At 35.6% G+C, this 15,000-nt stretch overlaps 1 protein-coding gene and 1 long non-coding RNA gene across 17 annotated transcripts in view; one reads left to right on the top strand and one right to left on the bottom strand.

Annotated features, from left to right (window-relative positions):
* Positions 1-2,174, bottom strand: part of LOC137488816 (uncharacterized) — a 4,195-nt gene extending 2,021 nt beyond the window's left edge. The window contains exons 1-3 of the long non-coding RNA XR_015520355.1: positions 2,120-2,174; positions 761-872; positions 566-636 (exon numbers count right to left, since the gene is read on the bottom strand). This is a non-coding gene — a long non-coding RNA (uncharacterized LOC137488816). The remainder of the gene's footprint in view (positions 1-565; positions 637-760; positions 873-2,119) is intronic.
* Positions 1-15,000, top strand: part of cadm1a (cell adhesion molecule 1a) — a 462,767-nt gene that overhangs the window by 360,843 nt on the left and 86,924 nt on the right. For 12 of the 16 annotated variants that reach the window (XR_015519664.1, XR_015519665.1, NM_001113551.3 and 9 more), the window contains one exon: positions 10,729-10,887. Coding sequence is in view for 10 of the 16 variants with exons in the window: in NM_001113551.3 (NP_001107023.3) it covers positions 10,729-10,887 (159 nt within the window). In the remaining 6 variants the exon portion in view is untranslated. Of the gene's footprint in view, positions 1-10,728; positions 11,952-12,088; positions 13,487-15,000 lie in introns of those variants that run through there. The other 4 variants (XR_015519668.1, XR_015519669.1, XR_015519666.1 and 1 more) reach the window with 3 other exon arrangements.

Here is a 15,000-nt window from a genome sequence, read left to right on the forward strand (position 1 = left end):
TTATTTTATAACAATGGTTTGTTCTGAAGACTTAAGGGGCTAATAATTTTGACCTTAAAATGGTTCATAAAAAAATTTAAACCGCTTTTTATTCTAGCCGAAATAAAACATAAGTCTTTCTCCAAAAGAAAAAATATTATCAGACATACTGTAAAAATGTTCTTGCTCTGTTAAACATTATTTGGGAAATATTTAAAAAAGAAAAATAAATCAATGAGGGGCTAATAATTCAGACTTCAACTGTGTGTAGATAGATAGACAGATAGACAGACAGACAGACAGACAGATAGATAGATTTATAGATCATAACAAGAACTGCTGCTTAATTGAATGCATGTAATAGCGACACCCGGTGGTTATTTATTGAATTACGTTCATTTTTGTATAGCGGGCCAGATTCTATTGATATTTATAAAAAGCCTCACCGCGGGCCGTAGTTTGGACACGCCTGGTGTACTGGAATGTACAGTATCTGTGCATCTTGATGGTGGTCTTAAGATTTCTGCCATAGTCATTGATGGTGATGGTACTTGTGGTGCTGCATTGATTTCTGAAATCTTCATACCTGCCTTTTATCCAGCCTCTTTGTTCCAAGTAATTTTTCTTCATCACGGTATAGATGTGTCTATACTGTCCCTTAATCAGATACATTTACAAAACAAAACATCACTTTAGTATAGTGCCAGGTCAAAACTCACAGGTTGTAATAGATCAATGACATAATGTTGACAGTATGTGTTTAAAATAATTGCAAACAAACCTGTTCTGTCTTTAGATGTATGACGGGCGATCATCATCCTCATCTGTCTACCAGTCAGAAATCACAGTTGGGTTGGATGTTGGATGTTTGAGTCGAGCTTCCTCATATGCATCTATAATGAAACATCACATTGTTGTTAACCTCCCGTAAAGAAAAGTTCAAATCCTAAAATACTATCAAAGTTAATTAATGCATATAATACCTATAGTGTAAATAATCAGTACACAGAAGGTTGCACAAGATTTATTTGGAGATTCATGCAGAGTGACAGCCTTATGAATCTGAGACATAGATTTGTAAGATGGTCAAGCACATGCATTATTCTGTACCCATGAAGATTAACCTACCATTGTGAAAAATGTTTGATGATGATAGCCAATAACAATAGACCATTTCAGCTGTTTGTGAAGCAATTAGTAATGTAATGTCTGAAAAGCTCAATCTATGTTGAAAATATATCAGCAGTTTACAGCTTATAATGGACTTTTAGCACACAACTATAACATGCCTATTCACGTTCAAAAGAGTGTGCCATTGACTTCTTTGGTCGTGATGTGCTGCAAAATGATCTCACTAACCTTTGTTAAACAAGAACAATAAGACTTATCCAACAAATATTGTTACCCATTCATTTAAATCAGAATTTATCACTGTCAATAACATAAAAAACCAAAAAAAAAAAACATCAAAATCTGCTTTAAGACGTTCAGTTTTACATTAACTGACCATTACAGCTTGAACAAAAGATATAATTGATTCACATAGGCTAACACATCTGAATTTAAGTGCATAGTAATATATTTCTCTTGGATAATTTAAAGAGAATAGTAAACAGTCGAGTTTCAATCATTTTTCGTGAAAAACTGCATAAACAAGATAAACAATAATATTTTATTAATTAATTAGTTTTTAATTACACATAATCACAGAATTAATACTGTTGGATAAGTATACGCCTGTACAATGATTTTTTCAACATCCACGGTACTTTATAATGTTAAATCAGGAAAAAAACACGTTATGCCATGTTAGCGATAATGGATTCGTCTACAGAAACTTTCTTTAACGCAAAGTTAGCATACACACAAATTCGTTTCATGTTTCTTTAAAATAATTAAAATAGTTTTCAGTTACTACACACGTTACAATCTAACATTGTGTAAAAGGAAAAGGAACTTTCAGACGTGTTTGTAACTGTTAGCGTTAGCATACATTAGCTCCAGTCGTGTTTCTTAAAGCAAGTTACATTTCGTATCAAACTGTTTTAAATTACTAAACGCTGTTACAACCAAACACCGTGGAAATGTTTTAAGCTCTAAATTCGCTAATTATACAGTACACAAGCAGTAAAAAGCTTACCTTTCTGACCGGAATCCACATGGAATCTTTGAAAAATCAAACTTTTTCTTCTTGTGATCTTCGTGCCATGGTGGTTGACAACCAGCTTGTTGGAGCATTACCGCCACCGTCTGGATGGAGTTTGGATCATGAGTTTAGTCACGCATGTGTTTATTATGAAACCAACTTCTGCTTTAAAAAAAAAAAAAACAGTCAGCACAGGAGCGTGCTATCTCAAAAATAAGCGAATTTTACATAGTTTTTCTCTAGATGACATGTATAATCTATTTATAAATAATATTGTTTTGTTTGCGTCTAAACATTGAGACCATCCACACTAAATATTCTTTTTTTTTTTTTTTTGCTATCGTACCATGAATATTTTCTCAAATTATCATTAAACGTGGAGCTAACAGATTACTAGATAAAATAAGAACTTAATCGGTTGCCATCAGCCGAGTCCTTGCCAGAAGCGGCCAGGACTCTACAGACAGACTCGGACCGGATATGGTTGACCGGAATCGGGCCAGTGCTTTACAGCCGCATCACAGCCGCATGTGCGCGAGCGAGCTGCGGGCCGCACTCGGCCCGGATAACACTCGCCGATGCCGAGTCGGAGCCGGAGGCGCCGGAGGGCAGCCGAGCTCGGGCCGATTACTGCCTGCTATCTGGGTTATTGGACAGTTGGACAAATGCTCTGCTAAAGATGAACGAGGTTGCCTCAGCAAGACGGACAGCAGGACATGAATATTCTGTTTTTGTAGAGTGAAAATGGTTTGAATGAAGGAGGAGAAGGAGGAGAAAAGCGATTGAAGAAAGCGAGGGACCCTCTCCTGACACAGGCAGTGCATCACTGGCACTCACTGGCTGGAAATTGCTTTTGGCCCCTGCGCCTTTTCGGATTTATTTTTAATTAAATGTCCTCCTCATTCAGCCTAATTACCTCTAGGATAATCAGGCTTTTTTAAATATCATTTAAAGGTTACACCCATACAGCCCTGGAATGTAAACTCAGCCGCCCCCACTATGTACCACCTCATTCTCCCTTTCGCTCACGCATACACAACCTTCGCCGTCTTATCCGTGTTTGGTACTTCTGTTTTACATCCTGCTCCATTGTTGATACACACCTGTCTCGTAAGACTCGCTGAATGAGCGTCGCGAAACAATGACTTGTTAATTTCCTCCTGTCAGACGGCGTCGGCCCGCTCATTGTGTCATTGCTTAAAAAATATAATCTCATTTCAATTAGCCAAGTAAGCTGAGCTGAAACACAATAGCTCGATTCAGGCTTTTTAATGTCTTTAAGGAAGTTTGAGAAATCACTGCTTTGGCCTCAGATTTTCCAGAGCGTCGTCTTCAACGAGTGACTTTACCATCAGAAGGTGGCGAATAATTATAGACTGCAAAAAAATCTGCCAATTCAATGGGGAACAGGATCTCTTTTGATATTCAGCCCACTGTATCGCTGCAGATTGGGACTAATCAGAGCTCCTTTGCATTTCAAAAAGGGAGATGTTATTGAAATGAAGAAATGTGTGAATGACAGTGATTGACCTGTGATTATCTCTTTATCAGCAGTGACTGTGGCATTGTGAGGGAGAATACAGACGTGCTTCTGGGCTCTCAATGAGCTCTGTGTCTTCTCTTATTGGAGATATGATTGTCTGAATATCCATTCACTGATGATAATGCTGAATGCAGGAGAAATGAATGCTCGAGTAAAGGAAATGTGGAAAAAAATGACACAAAACGTCTGGAGGATTGAGATGTCCAGATTTCTACACTGCAGTGCCATTTTATTTAATATTGTGGACTATTAATATTATTAAAAACATTGGTAAAAGATACACATAATCTATGAATAATTGGCAAAAGTAGGATGGCAATTACTGGCTAAGCTTATCTTTGATATCCACTTGCTGTTACACAACACTACACCAAATACAACATAATGTGCACTGATACATTGAAACAAAATATATACAATTTTATTCAGTAACTAGTTCCACAGACTGTTGTTAACTCAGTTTCTTTCTACAAAAGTTACTTGAATTATTTTACTTTATTTTATTTTCATATTATTTTGTTTTGTTTAATTTTATTTTCATTTTATGTTTTATTTTATTGTCATTTTATTTTATTTTGTTTTTTTTTGTTTAGTTTTATTTTATTTTTATTTTATGTACTATTTTTGTATTTTATTTTATTTTCAATTTTTTTATTTTATTTTGTTTTGTTTTATTTTATTATTTTTTATTTTTGTTTTTTGTTTTATTTTATTTTGTTTTGTTTTGTTTTCCAACATGCACAATAATTATGATATTAGCTGGATTTGTGTTTTAATGGTGGCCTGACCTTATTTAAAAAAAATCTTTATTTTAAAGTATATCTTTGCAAACTTAAAGTGGAAGTGAAGCAGTTAGTCAAGTTTATATTATTTTTTAAATTGTTTTCCACCTTAAATAAAATATATTAAACAAGGCAAGGCAAGGCAAGTTTTTTTTATTTAGCACATTTCATACACAGTGGCAATTCAAAGTGCTTTACATAAACAAGAATAAAAGAAATAAGTATAAGAAAAATAAAAACAAATTATAAAAATGATAAAAAAACAGATAAAATGTGATTAAAAGAATGAAAAAGAAGAGAAAAACATAATAGTGCAATCTGTCGGACGTAGCACAGTGCTCATTCAGGAAAGGCACAGCTAAACAGATGTGCTTTCAGTTTTGATTTGAATGTGCCTACTGTTGGAGCACATCTGACCATTTCTGGAAGCTGATTCCAGCAGCGAGGGGCATAGTAGGTGAAACAAACTCGATTAATGTAACCATTTTGAAGAAAAGGGCATGTTTTACTATAGCTTTTAGTGCAAAGGTGCCGCCATCTTGCAAATTTGCTATGTCTGAAGTTACATGGTTGGTTCTGTTCCGTCAACTGAACAGATACTGTGGAAATAATAGACTGAACAAAGAGACTGCAAAGCTTAATTTAACCCAATGCATACCGCAGATCTGGTACAAATACAAGCATCAAAGTTCTGTCTAATATATACAAAAATATTTATACTGTTTCTATTTTTCTTTTTTTAATACCTTTCATTGATGCACTTTGGTCCACTCTTTCACGCTGATGCAATGCTGACTGATGAGGGGATTTGCAAAGATTAAAACACATGACTTCACACTTTACTAAGTCACGTCTTTGTGAATTATGTGAAGACAAATTCCCTTTTATATAAACTCCATCTCTCAACATGTATATAGATGTAGAAACTGCGAATTGAAAAACCACGCTGATCTTAGTTTGGTTTGAACATGAAAACAGGTGAGCAGCTATAGAAGTGAATAGTGAAAGTACCTGCCCCCATTACGTTGGCACCGGACTTTGTTGAAACTATGGTTTTAACCCAGTTAGGCAACATAATACAGAGAGTAGACCAAAGCGCATCAAATAATTTCTAATTGAAAAAGGAAAAAATAAAAATAGAATAAATATATTTTTATATATTAGACACACATCTGATGCTTGTATTTGCATCCACTCCAAACCCACAACTTCACACATTGGAATAAATTAGGCTTTACAGTCTCTGTGTTTAGTCCATTACTTCCACTGTATTTGTTCAGCTGAGGGAACAGAATCAACCCCGTGATGGCAGACACAGTGATGTTCCAAGATGGCGGCGCCCTAGCTCAACACTAAAAAAAATTCACAGATGAATCCTTGGATTTACTACATTTTTTTTAAAGTTAAATGGTTATAAGCAATGTATTTGTGTTAAATTTAAACAAACAGATTAAGATGAAATTTAGTACATTTAATCTGTTTAAATTCAACAAATAAACTATATAAACTGTTTGCAACAGTTTTGCAGAAGTAATTTTTTTCAGTGTAAAAAATATAGTAAAACATGCCGTTTTCTTCAAAATGGTTACAATGTAAAAATTGTTTAAAGATGATTCCTTGGATTTACAATTTTTTACATGAAATGGTTGTAAACAAATTATTTACAAACTGAATTTTAACAAACAAATTAAGTTGAATATTGTTAAAGTTAGTTTAAAAATTTGTTTAAAGTTTTGTTTAATGTAGGGTGATGCAGTGGCACAGTAGGTCGTGCTGTCGCCTCACAGCAACAAGGTCGCTGATTCAAGCCTCGGCTGTGTCAGTTGGCGTTTCTGTGTGGAGTTTGCATGTTCTCCCTGTGTTCGTGTGGGTTTTCTCCGGGGGCTCCGGTTTCCCTCATAAGTCCAAAGATATGTGGTACAGGTGAATTGGGTAGGCTAAATTTCCCATAGTGTATGAGTGTGAATGAGTGTGTATAGATGTTTCCCAGAGATGGGTTGCAGCTGGAAGGGCATCTGCTGTGTAAAAAACATATGCTGGATAAGTTAGCGGATCATTCCGCTGTGGCGACCCCAGATTAGTAAAATGACTAAGCCAAAAAGAAAATGAATGAATAATTTGTTTAAATTCATCACAAATAAATTGTTTGCAACAGTTTTAGCATTTTTTCAGTGTTCATTAAGCGAGTTTGTTTATTTAATATACTTTCATTAAAGTAGAAATCAATTTACAAAACAATGTAAATTTGTCTGACTGCTTCACTTCCACTTTAAAAAAATATGTTGCAAGCAAGAATATTAGTCTTTGTGCAAAAAATGCAGGCTTCCACACAATTCATTCATGTTGTACCAACTCAAAATGATAGATTTAGTTAACGTAACAAATGTAAGTGTATTGAACTTAAAACAATTAAGTGATCCCAGACAAATCTCAAGAATTGTGTTGTTTCTGCTCATTTCAAATAATTAGTTTGAACAAGCATAATAGTAATCATACAGGTTCTGAATTTTAGAATTATTTCTAAAGGATGCACCCAGTAATGGCTGCTGAAAATTTTACTTTACCTTTTCACAAACCAATTGCATGTTAAAAATATTCAAATAAAACACAGATTTCTTATTATTTGTATATTTTTTAGCAATCATTTATTGTATTTTGATCAAATACAGCCAGCCTTGAAGATACTTTAAAACCACAAGATAAATCAGACCAACTCCATACTTTTAAACAACACTGTGCATTTTCCAATCCTAAATGGATAGACTGTCTAAAAAATGAATTGTCTACTTTGTTATTCCAAACCTTCCTAGACAGTGGAGAATTATTTAAATCCATATAATGAAATTCAGCTGTATATACAAATACAAGTTTATCTTTGAAATGTAAAGAGAATTTCCTTGAGGAAATCTGTTCGAAAGTAACCATTATATTTGTTGTTGGCGCATAAAGGACACACTTCAGCTACGTTTGTTTTTACCCTCCATCTCACTCACCGTTATATATTTCTTCTCTTTTAATTACTCGCACGAAATTCATTTTTAATGGTCAAGTGGATTTATTTTTTCTTTACAAAAACACAAACAGGACAATAGGTCCCTCTCTCTCCTTCTTCTGCAGATTTCTCACTCAACCCTTCATTCCTCCGTTCTCTCTCTTTCCACCCACGCCTGCTTCTCTCTACAAGGCCAGAGCAGTAATTGAGTGATGGAGGTCTGTGCGGTGCTGCGAGGCTATTGTCTGGAGCCGCACAATGACTTCGAGTCTTTTGTGTTCTTCATGCCCACTTGATGCTGCTGAAGGAGTGCTGCGGGTCAGAGGCGTCCACTACAGCCATTATATCTCACTTCATAAAGCACAAACACACCCTCGCAGCCCACACAGTTGCCAATGAGTGACAGCTGCATAACAAGCCGCCACAGGAAGCGGTTTAGTAGGGATAGGCAAAAACATAATTTATTTAATGAATCCGTTTTTTTTTTTAAGTGTAAAAGTGGTCAATTCGATATCAGTAATCAAAAGTCATAATTAAATGTTTAGTCTAAATTCGGTAATCCAGAGATTTTCTAAGTATGGCTTCATAATGTGTGTGCATTTACAATAGTCACATTGCTGCATCTGAGTCACCATTGCTGAGCCACAGTCGTTAATGGGATTTGTGGAGTCATTGTGAAGTGTTACCAGACAGGTTATTTTTTGCATGTTTTTAAGCCCTGTGAGGGTGTAAACATTTCAAGCCAGTTTAAAGCATTCAGGTAAAAGAAATTATAATCTTTGTGACTTAAAAAAAGATTCATTGTATTTACAGTCACCGGCCACTTTATTAGGTACACCTGTCTAACTACACGTTAACGCAAAAAATTTTAATCTAGGGTTTACTGAGAACAGTCCGTTAAGGAAAAATATCCTGTGAGCGGCAGTTATGTGGGCTCAAATGCATTGTTGATGGCCAGACTGGTTTAAGCTAAAAGGCAACAGTAACTCAAAAAAGCACTTGTTATAACCAAGGTCTGCAAGACCAAGAAGAGCATCTCTGAACGCAAAACACGTCCAACCTTGAGGCAAATGGGCTACAGCAGCAGAAGATTCCACCGGATACCACTCCTGTCAGCTAAGAACAGGAAACTGAGGCTACAGTTCACACAGGCTCACCAAAATTGGACAATAAAAGATTGGAATATTGTTGGTCTGATGTGCCTAGATTTATGCTGGTAGGGTGAGATTTGGCATCAACAACATGAAATTATAGATCCATTCTGCCTTTTATCAACATTTTATGCTGGTTGTGGTGGTGTAATGGTGTGGCGGATATTTTCTTGGCACACTTTGGGCCCACTAGTACCAATTGAGCATCGTGTCAACGCCACAGCCTACCTGAGAATTGTTGATGATCATGTCCATATTTTTATGACCACAGTGTACCCATCTTCTGCTGGCTACTTCTTGTCATAAAGTGTGAATCATCTCAGACTGGTTTCTTGAACACGACAATGAGTTCACTGTACTCATATGGCCTCCACAGTCACCAGGCTCAGTCCAATAGAGCATCTTTGGGATGTGGTGGAACTGGAGATTCGCATTATGAATGTGCAGCTGACAAATATGCACCAAGTGCATGATGATGTCAATATGGACCTAAGTCTCTGAGGAATATTTACAGTATCTTGTGGAATCTATGCCACGAAGGATTATTGCAGTTCTGAGGACAAAAGGCGGTCCAACCCAGATACTAATATGGTGTACCTAATAAAGTGTGTATATATTGTATATATACAGTGGTATTTTACATTTAATTTGTTCATTTGTGTACCTGAATACTGCTAGACTGCCAGAAAACCATATATTATTATTATTTTTATTCTACTGTATTTATGTATGCTTGTATACTGTATGTATGAATGCTTGTAATTGTTTTTTTGTTGTTGTTTTGTTATGTAGATGCACTGCTTTACAAAACCACCCCAATCAATCTGAAATCATAAATTCTTTCTAGATAGAGCTGTTCAATTCGTCTTTTTATTCTTAATATCGTAACAGAAAAATATGTATATAGCAAGTAAAAAATTTTTTTCCAATATCATGCAGTACTATTTCAAAGTATAGATAGGTATGTGAGTTCTGGCACAACAAAATGCTGTTAATTGACAAATTTTCTAAATAGTTTATCTGTAAACATATATGTTATAGCAGAAAAGAAATATGGATGAATGAGAAGAAAGAGCAGGACGTGTTTGATGAGTCATGAAAGAGACTGACAGATGCTTTTTTGTGATCCACACACCTGAAGCATCACACAGAAAGAAACACATCAGCATGCAAATGTTGAATTTGCTTCCCTTGGTTGGGTTATTGCACCTAGAATGGACAAATAAACACTTACATTTCGGAATAGTATTGGCCATCTTGCTGAGTATTCATGCAAACAGTCAGTCATGTGTAAAGTGAAAGTATTTTAGAGACATTATCTATGTATAAGGTCTTAAAGCAACAGCATATTGTTCATGCCAATAAAAACAAATAGCAAACCTTAATAGCAAAATAAATAATAATAATAATAATAATAATAATAATAAATATTATCTGGCATACTGTGAAAATTTCCTGGCTCTTTTAAACATAATTTGGAAAATATTTTAAAAAGAAGAAAAAAATTCCAAGGAAGCTAATAATTCTGACTTCAACTGTATATATATATATATATATATATATATATATATATATATATATATATATATATATATATATATATATATATATATATATATATATATATACAGTATACATCACATACTCTGTCTTTGACTTTGAAAAACTACGGCTAGATTTTCAGACTTACTTATTCCATGCATCTCTGGACTCTGTTTTATTCTATCCTTACACCAAAAAGTGTTCCCTGGTAATTTCCAAATATATCAGTAGCATTTGTATCAAATGTACATTCACTGAATGAGCTTATTTATAGAAAATCTGATCAAATGTGGACTCCTAAATCAATACACAGCTCTGTATTTGAGGGGTGTTTTTGAGTCGCACAGCCCCTCCCAGATGGTTACATTTCAGGTGTCGCAGCGGGGGGCCGTTTACTGCACACATGTCAATGATAAACGCCAGCGAGCTGCCATATGTCACACATGCGGTAGACATTGGGGAGTATGCTCACAGGACGGAACATATACCATGGCCTTCGATACATTTAGCCACCCGTTGTTTCTTGACAGGGATGATAATGAAAACGAATTCATTTTAATTTGCAATTCTGTGTTGGTTTCTGTCCCTCACAGGCAAGTCTAAGGTGGAGCTCACATATGACAAGATGTTCACTGTGACGAGCTGGCTGAGGTTAACAGTCACGAGAGAAGACGACGGTGTTCCAGTGGTCTGCATTGTTGACCATCCAGCAGTCAAGGACTTTCAGGCACAGAAGTACCTCGAAGTGCAATGTGAGTGAGATTTTAGTGTTTTAGTCATTCTTGTTAGATTAAAATGTTAGCATTGTAATTTGTTTGTAAGTGGTATGATATTTTATATTAGATTTTATCATGATAGGATATGATACAATACAATACGATACGGTACGATAAGGTATGGCATGTTTTATAGGACCTTGTGCCAATGTTTTAAATGAGCAATATCACATGACGAGCAGTGCTATATGGCTGAATATAGGCGTTTGTGGGACAAGTGCATTGGCTCGAGGCCACAGATACAGCCTTATCACAATGCTTCGAGTGTAATATTGCGTTTATACAACAGTTTGACGGCATAATCGTGTGTGTAAAAAAATCAAACACTGAGATTCTCAAACCGTTTTGTATGAGGAACTACTTTTTTTCCACTATACAAGTTTACAATTGCAGCTGACATCAGAACAGCAGAAACTATTGTTATTAATTCACCAATGTCACTTAGAGCTGATATTTGAATGATTCTCTAGCATAATGTCTAAAGTGATGACAAAACAGTTGATTTTTGCTTACATTTTAGGATTGTATGGCTGAACGGCATGAAATGCCATCAGTCTACAAAGATTTTCCAGAATTTCTTTGTTGCAATTGAGATTTAACAATAATTAACCTCTAAAAAGCTAGGACAGTCCAAACACTATCAGTTTCTGTGGTATAAATACAGCACTACAAAATCTAAAAGAGAAGAATTGACTTAGAATGTCACTTACCTGATTTATAATGATTTGTTCAGCTGTAGTTTGAAACTTATGTCGAGAAAACGCTGAGTTTTTCTCTCTCCAAAGACTTATTATGCGGTCTCTGTTGCTATCTTGTGGCGGAACGTCAACAGTCATTTTCTTTGATCTGCTCAGACAGGCTGATGACGACAGATGAACTAAATCCGATGCTCCAAAATTATAAATATTTTAAAATAGTCTCTATACTTATAAATAAACTGCATAGTTGAATCTAAACAACTACATTCTCAGCTAAAAAAAGTCTCAAAATTATATCATGTTGTCCAACACCTGCAGTATTTGTCAAACTGTATAGCAGGGGTGCTTAGTCCTGTTCCTGGAGATCTGAACACCTGAACCAATTAATTAGGACCTGAACACCACTTGATAATTACAGACAGGTGTGTTTGATATTGGTAGCAACTGAAATCTACAGGAAGGTAGATCTCCAGGAACAGGATTGAGCACCCCTGCTGTAGAGTATACATATATATTTGCAGAATATCGAATGGCAAACAGCCAATCAGATTCAAGAACCAGACAGTACTGTTGTAGGAAATAAATATAGAATTACTAGTTTTAGTTTAGTTTTAGTTTTTTTTTTTTTTTGTTTTTAGTACTAGTTTTTAGTTTAGTTTTAGTTTTTATATGAGAAAATTAAATGTTATAAATTTAATGACATTTATATGCTCTGAAAATTAAGCGTGTGTCAAACTGTCTTTAAAAACTAATCAGCATTTTGATGAGAACAACGTCTTACTAAAGGGATCTGAAACACTCATTCCTAATATTTAATCCTTCATTTAATCCAGAGTTGAACAACATGATGCAGCTTATAGAACCCATTATAATCAGTGATACTGTCTATGCTGTTGCAAACTCTGACAGTAAACTAATGCCATGTTTTATTTCTGACATGCTCGCGCTTCGTCTAACATGAAGCAAAATGGCTTTGTGACAACGCAACAATGCTCATGTAGACGTGCTGTTGGGATCCCAAGGAAAGCAATGCAGACTGTTTTCCAAAACTTGGCACTACTCAACCTCCTGTAATCCTCTCTCCTGTAATGCGTCCTGTAATGTACGCTGTGCCTTCATGGTGATATAAGCCAGTCAGTGATGCTCCGTCTGACATGCTAACATTAAACTAACTTGAATGCATTTGACTGCTTGTTTAACAGTTATATAATGTTGAATAACACTTATATAAGTGTTGTAATCATGCTAGAAAAGAAAGGTTTGGCAAGATTCACTAAAACATATTTCTGAAAATACACAGGTTAATGTTATTATGAGCCCACTACATTTTTGCAAGCTAACTCGTATCATTTTTTAACCATACCTCTGGTTTTGTAGCACATTCACAAGGCTATGATAAAGCTTAAAGACGACTATCATGTGGAGAATCAAGTCACATGCATAGCTCAGACTTCAATAGAGTCTTGATGGTTTTGTGGGTTTTGTCTATCCAAACTGATCTTTAATTTGTATTTTCCATTGGATTCAAGTCAGGCGATCGGCTGGGCCATTCTACAGCTTGATTTTCTTTTTCTGAAAGCATTTGAGAATTTCTTTGGCTATGTTTTTGGATCATTGTCTTGCAGTTTTTTTCCGCTCTGGTTTCATCTTCATTATTCTGATAATGTGGATGTTGGACTGAAGCAGCTAATATTAATTTACACTGACGAAGGGCAAAGGCATTGCTGAATAACTAGTGACAGATTTCAGCTGCTGTCTGAGCTTTTACTGCCTTTCTACACCTCCCTTTCTTCGTGTATTCAACACTGTTTTTATGTGTCTTTTCATTTTAAAACGTGTATAACTTAATTTGTTTACTAATTAGATTTGTTTTCTTTTTTCATATTCTTGGTTGTTATCAACATCTGGTGAAAATAGCACCTTTAGAAAAAAAAAATTTGGTGACATTTTGACACACAATTTAATTCCAAGCATTCACCTGAATGTAAAAGTTGGCACATATCAGGACAGGTTAGATGGTGAGCTTTTAAAGGCTGTGATATGGTTTGTTTCAAGCAAACATTAAGGGCCTTATTATACACCTGGCACAATAAGGCATGCATTGTGGTTGGCATGATTCGTGCTATTTTCAGATTAGCGCAACCCTAGTTTACACGTTTTGCACCACATTGTTCAAATAGCAAATCTATTTGCGCTACTTTGTGGACTCATGGGATTGCTGGTATAAATTAGAGGCGTGTAAAGGCGCATTGTTGGCGTGATGCTATTTTAAGGAACTAAAGTAGACAGAGCCATTGGCCATCTAAAATTGGGTCTAAAGTCGAGCCCCGAGCACGATAGTTATGCACCTATGTGGTTTCAAATGCTTACACATTGCTTAATACACACAGAATATACAGCAATAAACAAATATCTTTACATATGAAAAGATAGAAGGATTAAATATTAAAATTATTGTGCCAGGGTGCAGAGTGTATTCTTCCATCCTTAAAATAGCAAAAGTGGATTCAGACACACCCTTGATGCTTTTGCGCCATGCGCTTTAGACTCTGCACCTAGATCGTTAAAATAATTTAATAAATTTTTTCAGAAAAACTAAAACATACTTTCTAAGTATGGACATGCATGTGTGCACTGGCCTGAGAAGCTGAGACGTCTTCTTACCTTTTGCCATCTGCTGAAACATCACAGAACTCCATGTGACCCTACAAGAATGAGAATTGATAGACTGCCTGTCGTCTACCAAAAAATATAAGAAAAAAACATGTTTTAGAGAAGAAAAAAGCATCCTTTCAAAGCCACATAGTAATGACTAACAAGGACCTCAATAGAAGATAGTGGAGGGAAAAGTACATTTGCTTTTCTAAAAGTTTACAGAAAAATAGAAATCATCATAAGTGCAGATACTCTAAAGGTGAACCTCAGTGCAGTGCTAAAGTAAACACTTTGAGTAACATTATTATTCACTATTCAATTTCCTTCGGCTTAGTCTCTGGTTTATCAGAGGTTGCCACAGCAGACTGAACCACCAACTATTGCAGCATTTGTTTTAGGAAGCGGATGCCCTTCCAGTCACAGCCCAGCACTTTGAAACATGCACTTTCAAATTCATACTCACACTCATACACTAGTTTTAGTTTATTCAATTTACCTATACCGCATGTCTCTGGACTGTGGAGGAAACCAGAGCACCCAGAGGAAACCCATGCCAACATGGGGAGAACATGAAATACCACACAGAAACCCCAACTGGCCCAGCCAGGACTCGACCCACAACCTTCTTGCTGTGAGGTGACAGTGCTAACCACTGAGCCACCCCTTCAGTTTATTATTTTTCATCTAGTATATTTGATTAGATGAAAGGAATTTCTTTAGTTGGAGTTGTGTGTAT

Source organism: Danio rerio, chromosome 21 (assembly GCF_052040795.2).
Source record: "Danio rerio strain M-AB ecotype USA chromosome 21, GRCz13ab, whole genome shotgun sequence".
Classification (NCBI taxonomy): Eukaryota; Metazoa; Chordata; class Actinopteri; order Cypriniformes; family Danionidae; genus Danio; species Danio rerio.